The 16101-nt window shown below is 55.7% G+C and overlaps 1 protein-coding gene across 3 annotated transcripts; it reads left to right on the top strand.

Moving 5' to 3' along the window:
* Positions 1-316: 316 nt before the first annotated feature.
* On the top strand, positions 317-15389 carry MAN2A2 (mannosidase alpha class 2A member 2). 3 transcript variants are annotated; one of them, XM_028706156.2, is made up of 24 exons: positions 317-456; positions 1230-1384; positions 1822-2079; positions 2992-3136; positions 3474-3645; positions 4197-4324; positions 4934-5107; positions 5503-5689; positions 6252-6429; positions 6678-6880; positions 7003-7185; positions 7315-7429; positions 7633-7700; positions 7872-8037; positions 8408-8644; positions 8752-8874; positions 10418-10532; positions 10897-11030; positions 11146-11287; positions 11978-12111; positions 13338-13415; positions 13645-13839; positions 14353-14463; positions 14717-15389. In XM_028706156.2, the coding sequence occupies exons 2-24, from the start codon at positions 1253-1255 to the stop codon at positions 14870-14872; spliced, it is 3534 nt and encodes a 1177-aa protein (XP_028561989.2). In that variant the 5' UTR covers positions 317-456; positions 1230-1252; the 3' UTR covers positions 14873-15389. The 3 variants fall into 3 exon arrangements, with proteins under 3 accessions (XP_028561989.2, XP_028561991.2, XP_028561990.2); XM_028706157.2 differs by lacking the exon at positions 317-456 and adding an exon at positions 740-879; XM_028706158.2 differs by lacking the exon at positions 13338-13415.
* The last annotated feature ends 712 nt before the right edge of the window (positions 15390-16101 follow it).

Raw genomic sequence — 16101 nt, 5'->3', positions numbered from 1 at the left:
GATACATCGTCAATAATTCAACAAAAGCGACTTTACAAAAAAGAAAAAAGAAGATTATAAAAGAAAAAAAATTCACATTTTACAAACAATTTTTCATGATCCACTGGACTTCCCCACATCCTCCACTCCCAGCAGCCCCCGCCCGCCCAGCGGCCGCCTCCTCTTCTCTTTCTCCCTGCCTGAAACGTGATCGCCCGGCCCGCCGACGGCGCCCTTCGCCAGCTTGGAGGGAAGAGCCTCTCTATTAATAGAGAGCTGTTGGCAGGCTCCGGTCTCCGTCTTGGGACTCGCCGCGGGCTTGTGTGGAAGGAGGCTGGTGGCCTCGGCGGGTGCGGGGACGGCGCGCTCTCGCTGCGCCTCCGCCATGGCCAGCCCTGCGCTGAGAGTCCGGTGGCGGCGTCGGCTGCACGCCGGGGCTGCTCCGAGGCGCCTGCTCTGAAAAAGACCTGCCCCGAAGTAAGCCTTCTCCCCACCCCAAGGCCAGCCCCGAGGCGGGGACGGGGCTGCGTGCGGCCCGGGGAACTCCAGCTCGGGAGGCGCAGGGCCGGGAGGGGCCGAGCAGTGCCCGGCGACGATGCGCCTCCAGCTGGCCGGAGCGCCGGCCTTTCCCTCTCTCTCGGAGCGCCCGAGCAACCTGCAGCGCTGCCCGCTCGGGCACAGGCGAGGAAAAGCGGGTCGTGCAGCTCCCGAGCCGCTGTGAGCGCCCCATCGCTCGGGCCCGGCTCCGCGGCTCCTCCTCCTTTTCCAGGCCCGGCAGCTGCTAAGAATATCGCGGCCGCTGCGGCCGGCGCTTGCTCGGCCTGCGGGAGCCGCGCCTGCTGCAGGCAGCGCTTGGGCGCCGAGGGAGAGGCCGCGGCTTCCCCTCCAGCGCCAGGCCAGGTGAGTGGGCGCCGGTGCCTTCCCAGCTGGACAGCGCAGGCCTGGCGGCTTCGGCTTCTGGCGCCACTGGGCTCCCTCCTCGGCTGGTGGGGCAGCGAGCTGAAAGGCCCGGCAGCCCCACCAAGTCCTGCTGTGGAGGAGCAGGGGCTGGGCAGTGCCAGGCAGCCTTCTTAGCCTGGACAAGGCCTCCCTGGTACAGGGGAGATCTCGGGGAGATGGGGGTCCTCGGCCTTGTGGGGTGGGGGGGGGGCTGCACTGTTGCAAAAGGGAGCCCAAAGGGGGAGTGCCCGGAGAAGTGCCCCCGCCTGGAGTGATGCCTACACCTGTGTCCTGTCCTGACTTGCTTGCAGATGTTCCCTCTGGCACCCCCGGGATGAAGCTGAAGAAGCAGGTGACGGTGTGTGGGGCAGCCATCTTCTGCGTGGCTGTCTTCTCCCTCTATCTGATGCTGGACAGGGTCCAGCATGATCCTGCTCGGCACCAGAATGGGGGCAATTTCCCCAGGGTAAGTGTGTTGCGGGCAAGACCTTCCTCCACCTGCTGCTTTGCCCTCTTTGTGCCCTTTGTAGAGACACAGGAGCCACTGCCAAGGGCTTCCAAGAGTGACTTGGTGGGTTGGGGTCCCTGACTGTCTCCGCAGCAGTGGCTCAATCTCTGGTCCGAAGCGGCAGGGTCAGAGAAGAGCGGCAGCCCCCCCCCCCGCCACACTCTAAAGACCTCCTCCCCAGCCCAAGTCCCTTGGCTGCACTTGCACAACTGCTGGCAAGAGTGGGAAGGAGGCCGTGCCACGCTGGACATCCCTTTTCGCTCAGCCAGGCAGTGTTTGGCAAAGGGAGGCAAGGAAGAAGGCAGGCAGCCTTGAGTGTTTCGCAGGCTGCTCACAACTTCCTCCTACTTGTGCCACCTCTTCTGCTCCTCGTCCTCTCCCCCGCCCCCGCACAGAGCCAGATTTCGGTGTTGCAGAACCGGATTGAACAACTGGAGCAGCTCCTGGAGGAGAACCACGAAATCATCAGCCACATCAAGGACTCCGTGCTGGAGCTGACGGCCAACGCGGAGGGCCAGCCGGTGGTGCTGCCTTTCCACATGCCCAATGGCTCCTGGGTCCTGCCTCCCGAGAGCCGGCCCAGCTTCTACTCCATCTCCTCTCAGGATTGTCAGTTTGCACTGAAGAGCAACAGCCAGAAGGAAGACCTGCAGGTCAGCTGGGTTGGGGGTGGGGGACAGGACTGTGTAAACGGTGCTGCCTGAAAGAGTTGGAGGGGGGAAGAGGAGTGAAGAGCATGAGAAGCACCTAGTTGCTGCTGGATCAGCCCAAAGGGGGCCCCATCCAGCCAAGCACCCTGTTCTTGCAGTGTCCTCCAGATGCCTCAGATACCTCTGGGGCTGAATCTGAGCACAAGAGCACTCTCTCCCCTCCTGCCATTTCCAGCAATTGGTGTTATTTGGTGGAGGGAGAGGGAGAACATAGCGCTTGTGATTGGAAGCAGGACCCCTGTGCCTTTGGTGTTCACATGACAGCACAGAGGTTCCCAAAAGTATGCTACCCTAAACTCATTCCCAGTGACACTTCTCCTCTATGAAAAGGAGTATTCAGAACAGTAGTTTTCACAACACATTAAGGAAGATAATCAATGCTTTTTCGCAGGGGTATGCATACCCCTAAATATTTTGTGACTCTAAGTTTGGCCTCATTGAGGGGCAGTATTTCAATATGAGTAGGAAAATAAGAGTACCCCTAAATATTATTTTTTTTAGGGAAAAAAGCGCTGAAGATAATAATACAAATAAATTCAGGACAGTAACAATTAATTGCACGTTTATTCAAAATCCAATTAAAACTATTAATTCAACAAAATGGATGAACTTGATCCATTGAGCTTTTCAAAGTATGATAGTCATTTACACCACCAGTGACCCTGCATCTGTTTCCCACGGTGGCTACCCAGATGCCCCGGCGGGAAGCCCACAAGCAGGACCCAGGGCCTCCTAAGGCAAGGGGAGTAGCTGGTGCCCTGAGCTGCGAGGCTGCTAAGGGCAGACTGGCTTCAGGTGGGTGGAAAGGAGACTCTTCCATTGCTATGCCTCAGCTTGACACTTGTCCTTTCCCAGATGTTGGCTGTGTCTGCGTTGCTCCCCTATGACAACCAGGATGGCGGGGTGTGGAAGCAAGGCTTTGATATCACTTATGAGCCACACGAATGGGACGCCGAACCACTGCAAGTGTTTGTGGTGCCACATTCCCACAACGACCCAGGTAAGCAAGCTGGGGGGCGGCAGGCAGCATTCCCCCATTGCTTGGTGAGAGGCTCATTTGTAGCCAGGAGCATCTGCAGGGAAAACAAGGGTTTCAGTTGCAACCTCCTCACCCCAGTGAGCCACAATCCCCAGAGTCTCTAACACTTGTAGAACCCAAGATAGGAAGCAAAATGTGTGTGCAGGCGGAGGTACGTTGACCTTCTTCCAATCTGGCGGCCATTGGCTGTGCCGTCAAGGGGTTGATGGGAGTTGTAGTCCAGTGCCTGGAGGGCAATTGTTGAGGAAGGCTGCTCTAAACAGGCCTGCAGTGATGTTCCCTTTTCTGCTTCCCCAAGGCTGGATCAAGACATTTGACAAGTATTACTTTGACCAGACGCAGCACATCCTCAACAGCATGGTGGTGAAGCTGCAGGAGGATCCTCGACGACGCTTCATCTGGTCCGAAATCTCCTTCTTCTCTAAATGGTGGGACAACATCAGCGCCCAGAAACGGGCTGCTGTCCGCAGGTAACAAGAGGGGAGGAAGGGGTTAACTCTCATCGTTTCCCCTGCTCTTAGGATGGTTGGTAGGAAGATGTTTAGGACAATATTTCTTTCATTTTTTAAAAAAGGCATTTATATTCCACCTTTCCTCCAAAGAGCTCAAGGTGTGGTGTACACAGTTCTTGTATTTTTATGTTGTGAACCACCCTGACATCCACGGACAAAGGGTGGTATAGAAATTTAATAAATAATAATAACAACAACATAAATGTTTATGGAAAGAACATACTTCATGCATATAAGAAATCCTGCTGAAGTAAGTTTTTTTTTAAAAAAGAAGATAATTTTTATTAAAGATTATCCCCATATACAAAAGTACATGCATTGTCTCTTTTTTCACATTGTAAAGTCTTTTCTACAGATCAGTTACATTTGATATGAGGTATTAGTGTTGTATCCTGAAGTAGGCTTGATATTCATGTGGCAGACTTGATTGATTGCCTCCTCTGTGGGAAGGTCCATTCTTGGGCTGCTGTTGATGGTGGTTGCCTCTGACCTTGACCTCTCCTTCACAGGCTTGTGGGCAATGGGCAGCTAGAAATGGCAACTGGCGGGTGGGTGATGCCAGATGAAGCCAATTCCCACTACTTTGCCATGATCGACCAGCTCATTGAGGGTCACCAGTGGCTGGAGAAGAACATTGGTGAGTGCTGTGTGCAGACTGGGCCAAGTTTGGGGGGCGGGCGGATCAGGGGTGGCGGGGTGGCACCAGCCACATTTGTGATGACAGCCAGTGCTTGAGCCGGGCAGAAGCGCTGAGAGTGGCGGGAGGCATAGAATGGAGAGAAGCACCATGGAGGTCTGCAGACTGGATGGGGATAGTGAAGCCCTCTGCTGTACAAGATACAGTGGTATCTCGGGTTAAGAACTTAATTCATTCTGGAGGTCCATTCTTAACCTGAAACTGTTCTTAACCTGAGGTACCACTTTAGCTAATGGGACCTCCCACTGCCGCTGTGCCGCCACCACGCGATTTCTGTTCTCATCCTGAAGCAAACTTATTAACCCGAGGTTCAATTTCTGGGTTAGCGGAGTCTGTAACCTGAAGCGTCTGCAACCTGAAACGTCTGTAACCTGAGGTACGACTGTACAGGGCATGCCACATTATAACTCGGGTCTGCATTCAAGCCTCCTGTTTCACATGGCTCTTCAGAATCTCGAGTGTGTTTGAAGTGGGGCAGGTTACAGCGACTGAAACACGGGCCCTTGCCTTTTCTGCTGCTGACGCCTGCCTTTTCTCCTTGCTCTTCAGGGGTGACGCCGCGCTCTGGCTGGGCAGTGGACCCCTTTGGCCACAGCTCCACCATGCCTTACCTGCTGCGTCGTGCCAATCTGACCAGCATGCTCATCCAGCGGGTCCACTACGCCATCAAGAAACATTTTGCAGCAACCCAGAATCTGGAGTTCATGTGGCGGCAGAGTTGGGGTGAGGGGTGTGTGAGTGGAGGCCCCTGGATTGTTTATGCCCCAACCTGCCTTTTAGGCTCTGCAGAGTCTTGCCTGTGAACCCCTCACAGCCTGGCAGCTGGAGCAGCTGGCTGCCAGTGTCCTCCACCCACTCATTAGGGGCCAATGCGTCCTTTGTCCCTCGTCCCCACAGTTGGGGCTTCCTCCCACTGCAGTCAGCACCGGCTACCGAGAGTCGTTTGCTCCACACACACCTTCTGTGGGGCTCTGGACTCCTCCCTTGCCTGGTGTGTGCTGTTGCGTGTTGCTGGTGTGTCTGCATTGCGGGTGGCAGGCGAAAGTTCTTCCTGACAGTTCCTGAGTCTCTGTTTGCCCGGGGCCCTTCCTGAGTGACGCTGGCATTGACCCCCTCAGATCCTGACTCCAGCACCGATATCCTGTGCCACATGATGCCCTTCTACAGCTACGACGTTCCCCACACCTGCGGTCCCGACCCCAAGATCTGCTGCCAGTTTGACTTCAAACGTTTGCCAGGGGGGCGCATCAACTGCCCCTGGAAAGTGCCCCCCAAGGCCATCACCAGTGCCAATGTGGCTGAGCGGTGAGTGGCTTCTGATGGTCATCCTTGGCTCCTTGGGGTGGTGGGCCTGCTTGCTTCTTCCATCGACCACCTGCCCTCTGCTCTCCTAGCTGTGTTCTGTGCCTCCAGGGATGCTGCAACCCCCACAGAGCCCAGAGTGCTTGGGGACCATTTGTCCAACTGCCTCCTCCTGATTCCAGCATCTCCTAAGAAGAGCCTGGCTGTTGGGACAGACCCATCTTGTTCCCACAGTGGCCAACTAGGTCTCTATGGAAGCCTCCAAGCAGGGCCAGAGTGCAAAAGCGTTCTCCCCACTTGTGCTTTCTAGCAGCTGGTATTCAGAGGCAGAACATAGCCATTGTGACCAGCACCCGTTGATAGACCCTTCTCCCCTGTTGAGTTTCTCCGAGCCTCTTTTAGAGCCGTCCAAGTTGGTGGCCACCACTGCCTCATGTGGCAGCAAGTGCCATAGTTTAGATGCCTCCTCCTGTCTCTCTGGCTCTGGCCATGAAGATCAGACCATGTCAGCCAGGCCTACAGGCATGTCCTTGTCCTGGTTGTTGACCCCCCGTCCTCTCTGCAGGGCACAGCTCCTGCTTGACCAGTACCGCAAGAAGTCCAAGCTGTACCGCAGCAAAGTGCTCCTGGTGCCGCTGGGGGACGACTTCCGCTACGACAAGCCCCAGGAGTGGGATGCCCAGTTCCTCAACTATCAGCGCCTCTTTGACTTCCTCAATGCCCACCCGGATCTCCATGTGCAGGTACAGCCACCTTGGCTCGAGTGGGGCTCTTCCTGGGAAAGGATGGGGTGGTTTGCTCCCTTGGGAGAAAGAGGTGGCTGCTGCAGAGCGCCTTACTCCAGATCCTTGGGGCAGAGTCTCCTTCTGGGGCTCTGGGGGGCAGTTTCTTCTCCTGCCATGCATGGGGGCACCCCACCATCCCAAGATACTCGGTGTCTCCCCCCCCCCCAAGGATTCTGATGCAGTTTCAGCTTATGCCTCCCCCACAGGCACAGTTTGGGACCCTATCGGATTACTTTGACGCCTTGTACAAGCAAGTGGGCATCGTCCCTGGAATGCGCCCACCCGGCTTCCCTGTGGTCAGCGGGGACTTCTTCTCCTACGCGGACCGAGAGGACCACTACTGGACCGGCTACTACACCTCCCGACCCTTCTACAAGAGCATGGGCAGGGTGCTGGAGGCTCATCTCCGGTGAGGGGTCTGGGGGGGGGGGTCAGAGGGGAGGGAGGAGACTCCCTGCCTGGCATCTTCTGCTGGGAGAACAAGGTTTACTCACAGCCTCTTTCTTCCCCCCACCCCGTCTTTGCCTCCAGTGGTGCCGAGATCTTGTACAGCCTGGCTCTCAGCCATGCCCGCCACGCCGGCATGGACAGCAAGTACCCGCTCTCGGACTACGCCATGCTGACAGACGCACGGCGCAACCTGGGCCTCTTCCAGCACCACGATGCCATCACTGGCACTGCCAAGGAGGCAGTGGTAGTGGACTATGGGGTCAGGTGTGTGTATGACCTGGCCTGCGTTGGTAAGGCCTGGCATGGGTTCCCTGCAACCAGGGTGTGGCAGTGGGGATCTGTGCCCTATGGCCTCGTGGTAATCTTTCTTTCCCCTTCCCCATCCTCTTCTAGGCTGCTCCACTCACTAATGAACCTCAAGCGGGTCATCATCAACGCTGCCCATTATCTGGTCTTGGCAGATAAAGAGGCCTACCATTACGACCTGGCGGTGCCCTTCCTTGGCGCAGTGAGTCATAGCCCACCCCTTGCTCCTCTGTGCCCAGAGGGAGCGATCTAGAAGATGTGGGGTGGGGAGGCCTGGCTCTGCTGCCCCCAGGGAGAGGGGACCATGGCAAGGGGGCTGCAGCTCATGAGCTGGCCCCAGCCAGGTCCTACCCTGTGCTTCTAGACCCCATGGTCACTCAGCCTGACCCATTCTCTCTCTTCCAGGATGAGGCCCGCCTCAATCAGGACTCCCTGCCGGAGAAAACCATCATCAAGCTGGATGCAACACCCAGGTGGGTGAGTGGGGCTGCCCTTGAGAAAAGAGGGTGGGGAGCAGGCAGGAGACACAGCAGGGAAGTGGGTATCCCGGGCCCTGGGCTGGGACATCATGGGGTTACGGACTTGAGCCTGGGAGGGACGGACCAAACTGGCCAATCTTGCAACCTCCCTGTTCTCTGTTGCAGGTTCGTGGTGGTGTTTAACCCCCTGGAGCAGGAGCGGCTGAGCATTGTGTCCCTGCTGGTGAACACACCTCGTATCCGGGTCCTCAACGAAGAGGGGCAGCCCCTAGCGGTGCAGCTCAGTGCCCAGTGGACCTCTGCCACAGACATGGCCCCCGATGTCTACCAGGTAGAGCCTGGAGGGAAGGAAGGCGGAAGTGGGGACAACGGTGTTCAGCCACCTGGGGCTTGGGAGCGCCATAGCTTGATAATCTTCTAGATGCCACCAGGCTCTTCGTTGTCAGAGGCGGAAATTGGCTAGAGAAGGTGCCCAGGTGCCCTTCCATGCTGATGGGCTCCCATCTTCCCATTGGGCTGCTCCTGTGCGTTTACCATTGGGGCGCACTAAGCCTTACCGGCATGCCTCTTCCCCAAGGATTTGTACAGGGAATTCTGCTGCTCACCTGGTGGCTGCTGGGCCCCTTGTAGTGCATCAAATGTGTGTGCTTGGGGGGAGCAATGGGAACTGCTGCTGCCCTTCCCTGTGCTCCGATTGACAGGTGTCCATCAACATGCGCCTGCCGGCCCTGGGCCTCAGTATCCTGCAGCTGAGCAAGTCCTTTGACAGCCACAACACGCTGAAGTCCTCGGTGCGCCTCTTCCTGCACGGGCGTGACCTCCCTGTGCACAAACACGAGGCCTTCCCGGTGCGGGTCATCCCTACAGCCACGGAGGACTTCTGTCTGGAGAACCAGCACATGCGAGCCTGCTTCTCTGGGGGCAGCGGTTCCCTCAAGGTGAGGACGGGCCCACCAGGTGGGCAGGTGCAGCTTAGCTTGACGGCCATGGGGAGGGCCCCTTGTGGGCCCCTGTGCTCACCAGGACTCCACTTGTTCCCTGGCAGAGTGTGCACCGGGCAGGCGATGCCCAGGAGCAGAAGCTGAGCAGACAGTTCCTCATCTATGGGACCCGGAGCACCAAAGACAAAAGCGGTGCCTACCTCTTCCTGCCTGACGGAGAAGCCAAGGTCTGGGCAGGGATAGCCCCTGTGGGGGCTGGGGTTGGTAGGACATCTCCCGGGTAGGTGGGCTGGTTGGGGGAAAATGATTCCCAGCTTAGACCAGGTGTTGGTGTCTCACTTTCTGTGGCTGGCATTTGATTTGTCATCAGTAATAATCAGTCTCACGCAGAGCTGGGTTGAAGAAATCTGGCTGCTTTTAGAGTTGCTGCAGCCCAACATTTATTGTGTGTAGTCAAAAAGATACAAAATACAAGGAATGCAACTTTTTCTCAGCCAGCAGATAAGGACAATGCCATGCCATCACACCAGGCCACGTAGTCGATCAGGCTATGTTACGTGAGCCAATCATTTGGGACAGCATGAGCTGTCCACGCGCTGTTCATGCTCCAAGGATGCCTTCAGCTACGAAATCACCCTGCAATAATAAACTTTCGCCCATGCTCTTATGTATAAACAACCATTTTCCCACAGGCATTATTATCGTCCTGGTTGGCACAGGAGACTGCCCACTTCCTCTCTTTTGGACTATAAACGCGGTTAAAGACAAAATAGCCAGGCCACACATTTTGAACCACAGTTCCCATCAGCCCCAGCCAGCACTCCCATACGGTACCCTGTGGCTAATGAGGGATGTAGTTCAGAACATTTGGAGGGCACCAGGTTAGGGCAGGCTGGACTCCTGCCTTTAAGGGAGGTGGAGTCCTCCATGTCGGACATTCTGCCCCTGAAAATCTCCCAAGTGGACCAACGTTCCTCTCTGTCTGCTTCATTCTTGGGCTTCCAGGCAACCTATGCCATGCTTGGTAAAGGGGCATCTTTGGTAAGAAAAGGGAGGTAAGAAAAGGCAGGTTAGAAATTGTGGGAAATGAAATCCAGAGCCTCCCCCTAGTAAGAACACCTGCCTGTTCTGGTTATTTATTTATTTAGAATGTTAGGTAAAGGTAAAGGGACCCCTGACCGTTAAGTCCAGGCGAACGACTCTGGGGTTGTGGTGCTCATCTCGCTTTACTAGCTGAGGGAGCCGGCGTTTGTCCGCAAACAGTTTTTCCGGGTCATGTGGCCAGCATGACGAAGCCGCTTCTGGCGAACCAGAGCAGCGCATGGAAACACCGTTTACCTTCCCGCTTGAGCAGTACCTATTTATCTACTTGCACTTGACGTGCTTTTGAACTGCTAGGTTGGCAGGAGCAGGGACTGAGCAATGGGAGCTCACCCCGTAGCATGGAATTCGAACCGCCAACCTTCTGATCGGCAAGCCCTAGGCTCTGTGGTTTAGACCACAGCACCACCATGCCACAATTTCATAAAAAAAAAAATCAAAATCAAGGTGGTTTTCAACAAAAATACATAATACCATACAGTGAAAGCAGAGCAAAAGCTAAAAACTGACAATCAGATAATCATTGTGGGAGGAATTGCTCTGAATTGCTTACATAGGCCTGGCAGAATTAAAAAAATAATAATCAGCAGGTGTTTAAACAGTTTGCTTGGGAGGCATCTGCTGAATCTCTAGTGGCAGAGAGTTCCTTGATGTTCCTCTCCCTTGCAGCCCTATGTCCCCAAGGACCCCCCTGTGGTGCGGGTGACGGAGGGACCCTTTTTCTCAGAGGTGGCCGTTTACTACCAGCACATCCAGGAGGTGGTCCGGCTGTACAACGTGGCAGGTATGGGGCTTTGGGGACTGGGAGAGAGCAGCAGTGGAGAGCTTGTCCCATTCCTGCCTTAGGGGCGATGCATTCTGTTTTGCCGCCTGAAGCGACAAGGGAAGGTGCCACCCCATCCCACTGTGCTGCCCCCGCCAAAGCCTCCCTTACCAGGGTGGCAGCCATAAAGTAGCAACAACAATGGCAGAAGCCACTGCCAGCGCCACTTCTCCGCCAGCGACAGTGGTGGTGGGGCAGCTGCGGATCCCATGGGGGCACCTCCTCTTGGACTTCGGTCACCCAAGGCGGCTGCCTCCACCTGCCTCATGGGCAGGCAGGCAAGCCCTGCTTCCCATCATTGCTTGATTTGAGCTCCTCCCTGCAGGGGTCGACGGCCTGTCCCTAGAGATCTCCTGCCTGGTGGACATCCGAGACCACATCAACAAGGAGCTGGCCCTGCGATTTAGCACAGATATTGAGAGCAAAGGCACTTTCTTCACTGACCTGAACGGCTTTCAGGTAATGGGCAGGGAGGGAGGCTGAAAACACACACACACACCCTGCTGCCCTTGCGAAGAGGCTGGAGAGGGACTGCCTGCCCACTTGGCTTCTCAGCACTCTCCTCTCCTGGCAGATCCAGCCCCGCCAGTACCTGAAGAAGCTCCCTCTCCAGGCCAACTTCTACCCCATGCCGGTCATGGCCTACATCCAAGATGCGCGTAGCCGCCTGACGCTGCACACGGCCCAAGCCTTGGGTGTCTCTAGCCTCAGCAGTGGTGAGTGGGTTGGGACAGTGGGCAAATCTCTCTTGGGGTAGCTGCGGACGGGAAGCACCAGGCCTGGGACTTCTCCTTCTCCCAAGACACTAGGATGCAGACATCCTGGATGATTCAGAACAGAGGAAAGAAAGTCCTTCTTCCTGCAAGGCAGATTCAACTGTGAAACTCGCTCCCACGGGAGGCAGGGATGGCCACCAACCTAGATGGCTTTAAAAGAGGATTGGAGAAATTCATGGAAGAGAGGGCTATTGATGGCTAGTAGTAGACAGGTTGGCTGTGCTCTGCCTCCACAATTGGAGGCAGGAATGCTTCTGAATTGCAGTTGCTGGAGACTACAGGAGGGGAGAAAGTCCCCTTGTGCTCAGATCATGCTTGCAGGCTTCCCACAGGCATCTGACTGGCCACTGTGAGAACAGCATGCTGGACTAGATGGGCCTGATTCAGCAGACTCTTATGTTCTTCTGATGTCTAGGGATAGTAGGGTCTCCTGGGACTGAGCCAGAGTGGGGAGGAGGAGCAGTTTGTGGGATGGGAGGTCAGCCGCAGGGGGTCTGTGTTGGGGCTTCAGCAGCTGCTGTTGTGCTGGCAAGATCCCCCTATGTGTCGGAAGTGGGTCACCTGTCTAGGTTGGAGCTCCTCTTACTTCCCCACTTTTCCTTCCTCTTCCTTCCCCGGTTCAACTTCCAGGCCAGCTGGAGGTGATTCTGGACCGGCGCCTCATGCAGGATGACAACCGTGGCCTGGGGCAAGGCCTGAAGGACAACAAGCGGACCTGCAACCGCTTCCGCCTCCTCCTGGAGCGACACAGCGTGGCAAGCAAGGTACAAGGACTGGGTGCTCAGCACCCCTTGCATCTGGCCACTCTGCCCAGGCACCTGTCTCTCCCTTGCTAGTTGGCTTGGGTTTTTCAGAGTGCCAACAAACGTGCAGATACGTTCAGAAGGACACGAAATCTGAGGCTCCTTTGGGGCCCAGGCCAGCCCTACAGCTCAAGAGTGGCACTGGGCTGCTTCTGCTTGCCAATCTCCTGGGCATCAGCACCTCTTGCAAGCACCCCTAAGGAAGGATTTTCCTTTGTGTTTGGGAAGCCACAGCAGTTCCCACATGGATGATCCCATAGCTGGGAGTTCATCTTGCATGATAAAAGTCTTAGGTTCTACCACCCGTCCCAGGCTGATGGAACCTTGAGCTAGCTCAAAATCCCTACATTTGCCCTGTTGCATGAAGTATTACTCCATGCCAGGATGTTCAGCATATTGCCCTTTCCCTCACTTTTCCTTGGAACTCCTGCCTGCAACACACTGCAGAGCACCCATTTGTTCATTCCAGCAGCGCTTTAGTCAGATCAAACAGGCTAGACACAAAACGCTTACAATCTTTGTCTGCTGTGTTTGGGAAGAGAAAGGAGAAGTGAGTCTCTTCATCCTGGGGACAGGATTGCTTTGTTGTGTTTCAGCTGAAAGGCTCCCGAGAATAAACAGATGCATGCAAGTACAAAATAATGCTGGATGATACAAATTCAAAACATTCCAACAGTGTTTGCAATAGTGATTTTGGCTCCCGTAGGGCAAACTGCAGGGTCTCCTTCAGAACAATTGCAGTAGAGACGTAAAGGTGGTTCCACCCGTCAGCCGCTGGTAAAAAGGCAGAAGACTGAGTGTGGAGAGAGTGGGGTGGTCAGTTTCTCCTAGGGAGAAGCATGAATGCCCCCAGAGATCAGCCCTGGGGTGTGTGAAATGGAGCAGCCGAAGAAAGTTGCTGAGCAGTGAGGGGAAGAAACACCATACAGAGTCAGCAGAAGGAAGTCCCTGGCAGGCTGGCTTCAAAACAAGAGAAGTGGGAAGCAGACTGTTGCCTTGAGTAGCATGTAAAAGAGAGGGGGGTTTTGGGGGGTGGAACCTACCCCCCACATGTGCCAGGAGCCCCTCCAGCCCAGGCGAGACGGCCTGTTCCTGGCCTCCTTGCTCTGCAAGGGCTGTGCGCCTTCGGATCGTGTTGTAACATGGCTGTTCTCACCGCCCCTCTCCCTGCCCCCATTTCCACCCAGAGCTCCAGCTTCTTTTCCAAACTGGCCTCCATGCTTAGAGACTTGGTCTTTCCCATCCACAAGGCCAACAGCCAAGAGGTAAAGCCCGGCCCTGTCTGGTGTGCTAGCTGGTGGTGACGTAGCTGCTGGGCCCACCTCTGTGCCCGTGTGTGCGTGGTAGCCCGGCTCCTAGCTCAGTGGCCATCATAGCTTAGAAGGCGGGAGGGCGGGCTTCCTGTGTGTGACCTCCTGGCCCCCGGAGCATCTTTGGCCCCTGGGGGTGGGACACACACCTGCCTGTCATTGCTGGGCTTTCCTTCCTTCCCAGGCGGAAGCTGACCAGGCAACGAGTTTCCCATCTCTGCTCAGCCACCTGACCTCCATGCAGCTGAATGCTGAGGTGCTGGTGATGCCTGTTGCCCAGGAGAAGCCACCGCCCCCCACCCTGAGGCCCTTCCTGCCCCTCTCGGGCCCCCTGCCTTGTGACTTCCATCTTCTCAACCTGCGCACCCTGCAAGGAGAGGTGAGTTGCCCCCTGGGTGGGAGGGCACTGGTGGGGATCAATCACAGCTTTCTATAAGCGCAACAACAACAATAATATACCCCACCCATTTGGCTGGGTTGCCCCAGCCACTCTGGGCGGCTTCTATAACATAATAAAACATCAAACATTAAAAAGCTCCCGATGCAGGGCTGCCTTCTTAAAGTTTTCAATGTCTTCTAAAAGTTGTATAGTTATTTATCTTCTTGACATCTGATGGGAGGGCGTTCCACAGGGCAGGTGCCACTATGAAAAAGGCCCAGGTATACTGGGCTGAGGCCATTTAGGGCATTCAAGGTCAGCACCAACACTTTGAATCGTGCTCAGAAATGTACCAGGAGCCAGTTAACATTAGAAGGGACAAAAAGAGTCATTTGCCCAATGTGGGAATCACAGCTCAACCTGACCCAGCCTCTGCCTGCTTCTCCCCTGCACTGGGCCCTGCTTTCTCTCTCCGCCCCCTTCTATGACCAACACCCATGTCTTTCTCTCCAGGACGATTCACTGCCCTCCACTGAGACGGCTCTGATCCTGCACCGAAAGGGCTTTGACTGTGGCCTGGAGGCCAGGAACTTGGGATTCAACTGCACCACCACCCATGGCACAGTAAGTGGGGAGATGCCATGGAGCCTCTGAGGGAGAGAGGGCAGGAATGGGCAACCCATGGGAGAGGGAGCAACAACTCTGTGCTGTGGGGAGGGTGGAAGGATGGGTTCCTTGGGCTACTGCGAGAGGCCGCTGATGATGCTGGGAGCTTTGCTTTCTTGACTGAATGGTAGGCTGCTTCCCTCTGGCATGCATGGACTGGAGTCTGCTTTTGCGCTGACCCCCCTCTCTTAACCTCTTGTGTCCCCACCAGCTATCCCTGGGCGGCCTCTTCCAGGGCCTTGAACTGGCCTCCCTGCAGCCCTCCTCCTTGACACTTATGTACCCGCTGGCCACGACCTCCCCCAACAGTACCTCTGTCCATCTGGACCCCATGGAGATTGCCACTTTCCGCCTCCGTCTCGGATAAGACGCCTCGCTGGCCCAGACTGGATTTCATTGGCCAGTCAGGCATTGGACTGGACGTTAGCACTTCCCCCACTGGTATCCAGGGCAGACAGGATGTGGCCCAACACCAGGAGGCTGCCAGGATCCAGAGACTCATTATTTATTTGTCTGCTCCTAAAAGACAGTATGGCACCAAAGGCCCGGCCAGACCAGGCTGGCCTGGCATGGTGACGCCTCCTGTGCAAAGGCTCCACAACACCCCTTGCAGTTGGGTGCTAGATGCTGGAGGTGACTGGCTGTGCTGTCAGGATGGGATGCTGTGGCAACAGGTGCAGCAGCAAAGATCTTGGCTCAGTCCCGCCCTCTCAGCTTTCAGGAAAGGAGAGCTCTAAGTTCGCACCCTGGAGGCTCCGTTTCACAGCTCCTTCAAGAAGGAGACAGACTCGATGTAGCAAACACTGGAAGGACATTACAACTTGTGAGCTTCCTGGAGTTCAGAACAAGTTTTTAGGAAACAAAATAAAATGTTTTTTAAAGTGTTTGGCTCTCAAGTTGTGCTTTGGGCCTGGCTTCTCGTGGTCCAGATCTCAGGAAGGGAACGTGGGGGCGGGGGTAGTTCTGTGTGGGTGTGCACAATCCTCTAGATCAGGGGTCTGCAACCTTTAAGACAAAAAAAGCCACTTGGACCCGTTTCCGAAGAAAAAACAACAACTGGGAGCCGCAAAACCATTGCGACATTTAAAACAAATATATCTCCGGAGCCGCGATCTGACAGCGGGCGGGAAGGTGACGTCGGGACGGTGTGTGACTAACGCACGCACCGCCCCCATGCGACGTCACAGCCAGTACAGCGCCCGCCACAGTGAGGAGTGTCGGGGCGCACAATGCGCCTCCTCCCCTCGCTAGTATCCGCCCCGGAGCCGCGGCAAAGATGTAAAAGAGCCACATGCGGCTCCGGAGCCGTGGGTTGCAGACCCCTGCTCTAGATCTGCAAAGCCAGAGCAGAAAGGTCATGGAAGACGTGTGACCAGAGGGAGCCACTTGACCCCTCTCAAATCCTTGAGACTCACCCTCTCTCCATGGGCATAGCCAAGGGGGGCAGCTGCCCCCCAATCAATACAATTCAATAAATACACATAGCAAACAAAGGTTCTGTCCCCCCAAACAAAAATTCTGGCTATGCCCATGCCCCTCTCCCCGCTTAATTTCCAAAATGAAAAGTGCATGAGGGCCATTGCCTTATCAGGAAGA

The sequence above is a fragment of the Podarcis muralis genome, chromosome 14 (genome assembly GCF_964188315.1).
Source record: "Podarcis muralis chromosome 14, rPodMur119.hap1.1, whole genome shotgun sequence".
NCBI classification, from domain to species: Eukaryota; Metazoa; Chordata; class Lepidosauria; order Squamata; family Lacertidae; genus Podarcis; species Podarcis muralis.
Note: the sequence above shows the minus strand (reverse complement) of the source record. Positions and strands in the feature narration are given on the sequence as shown.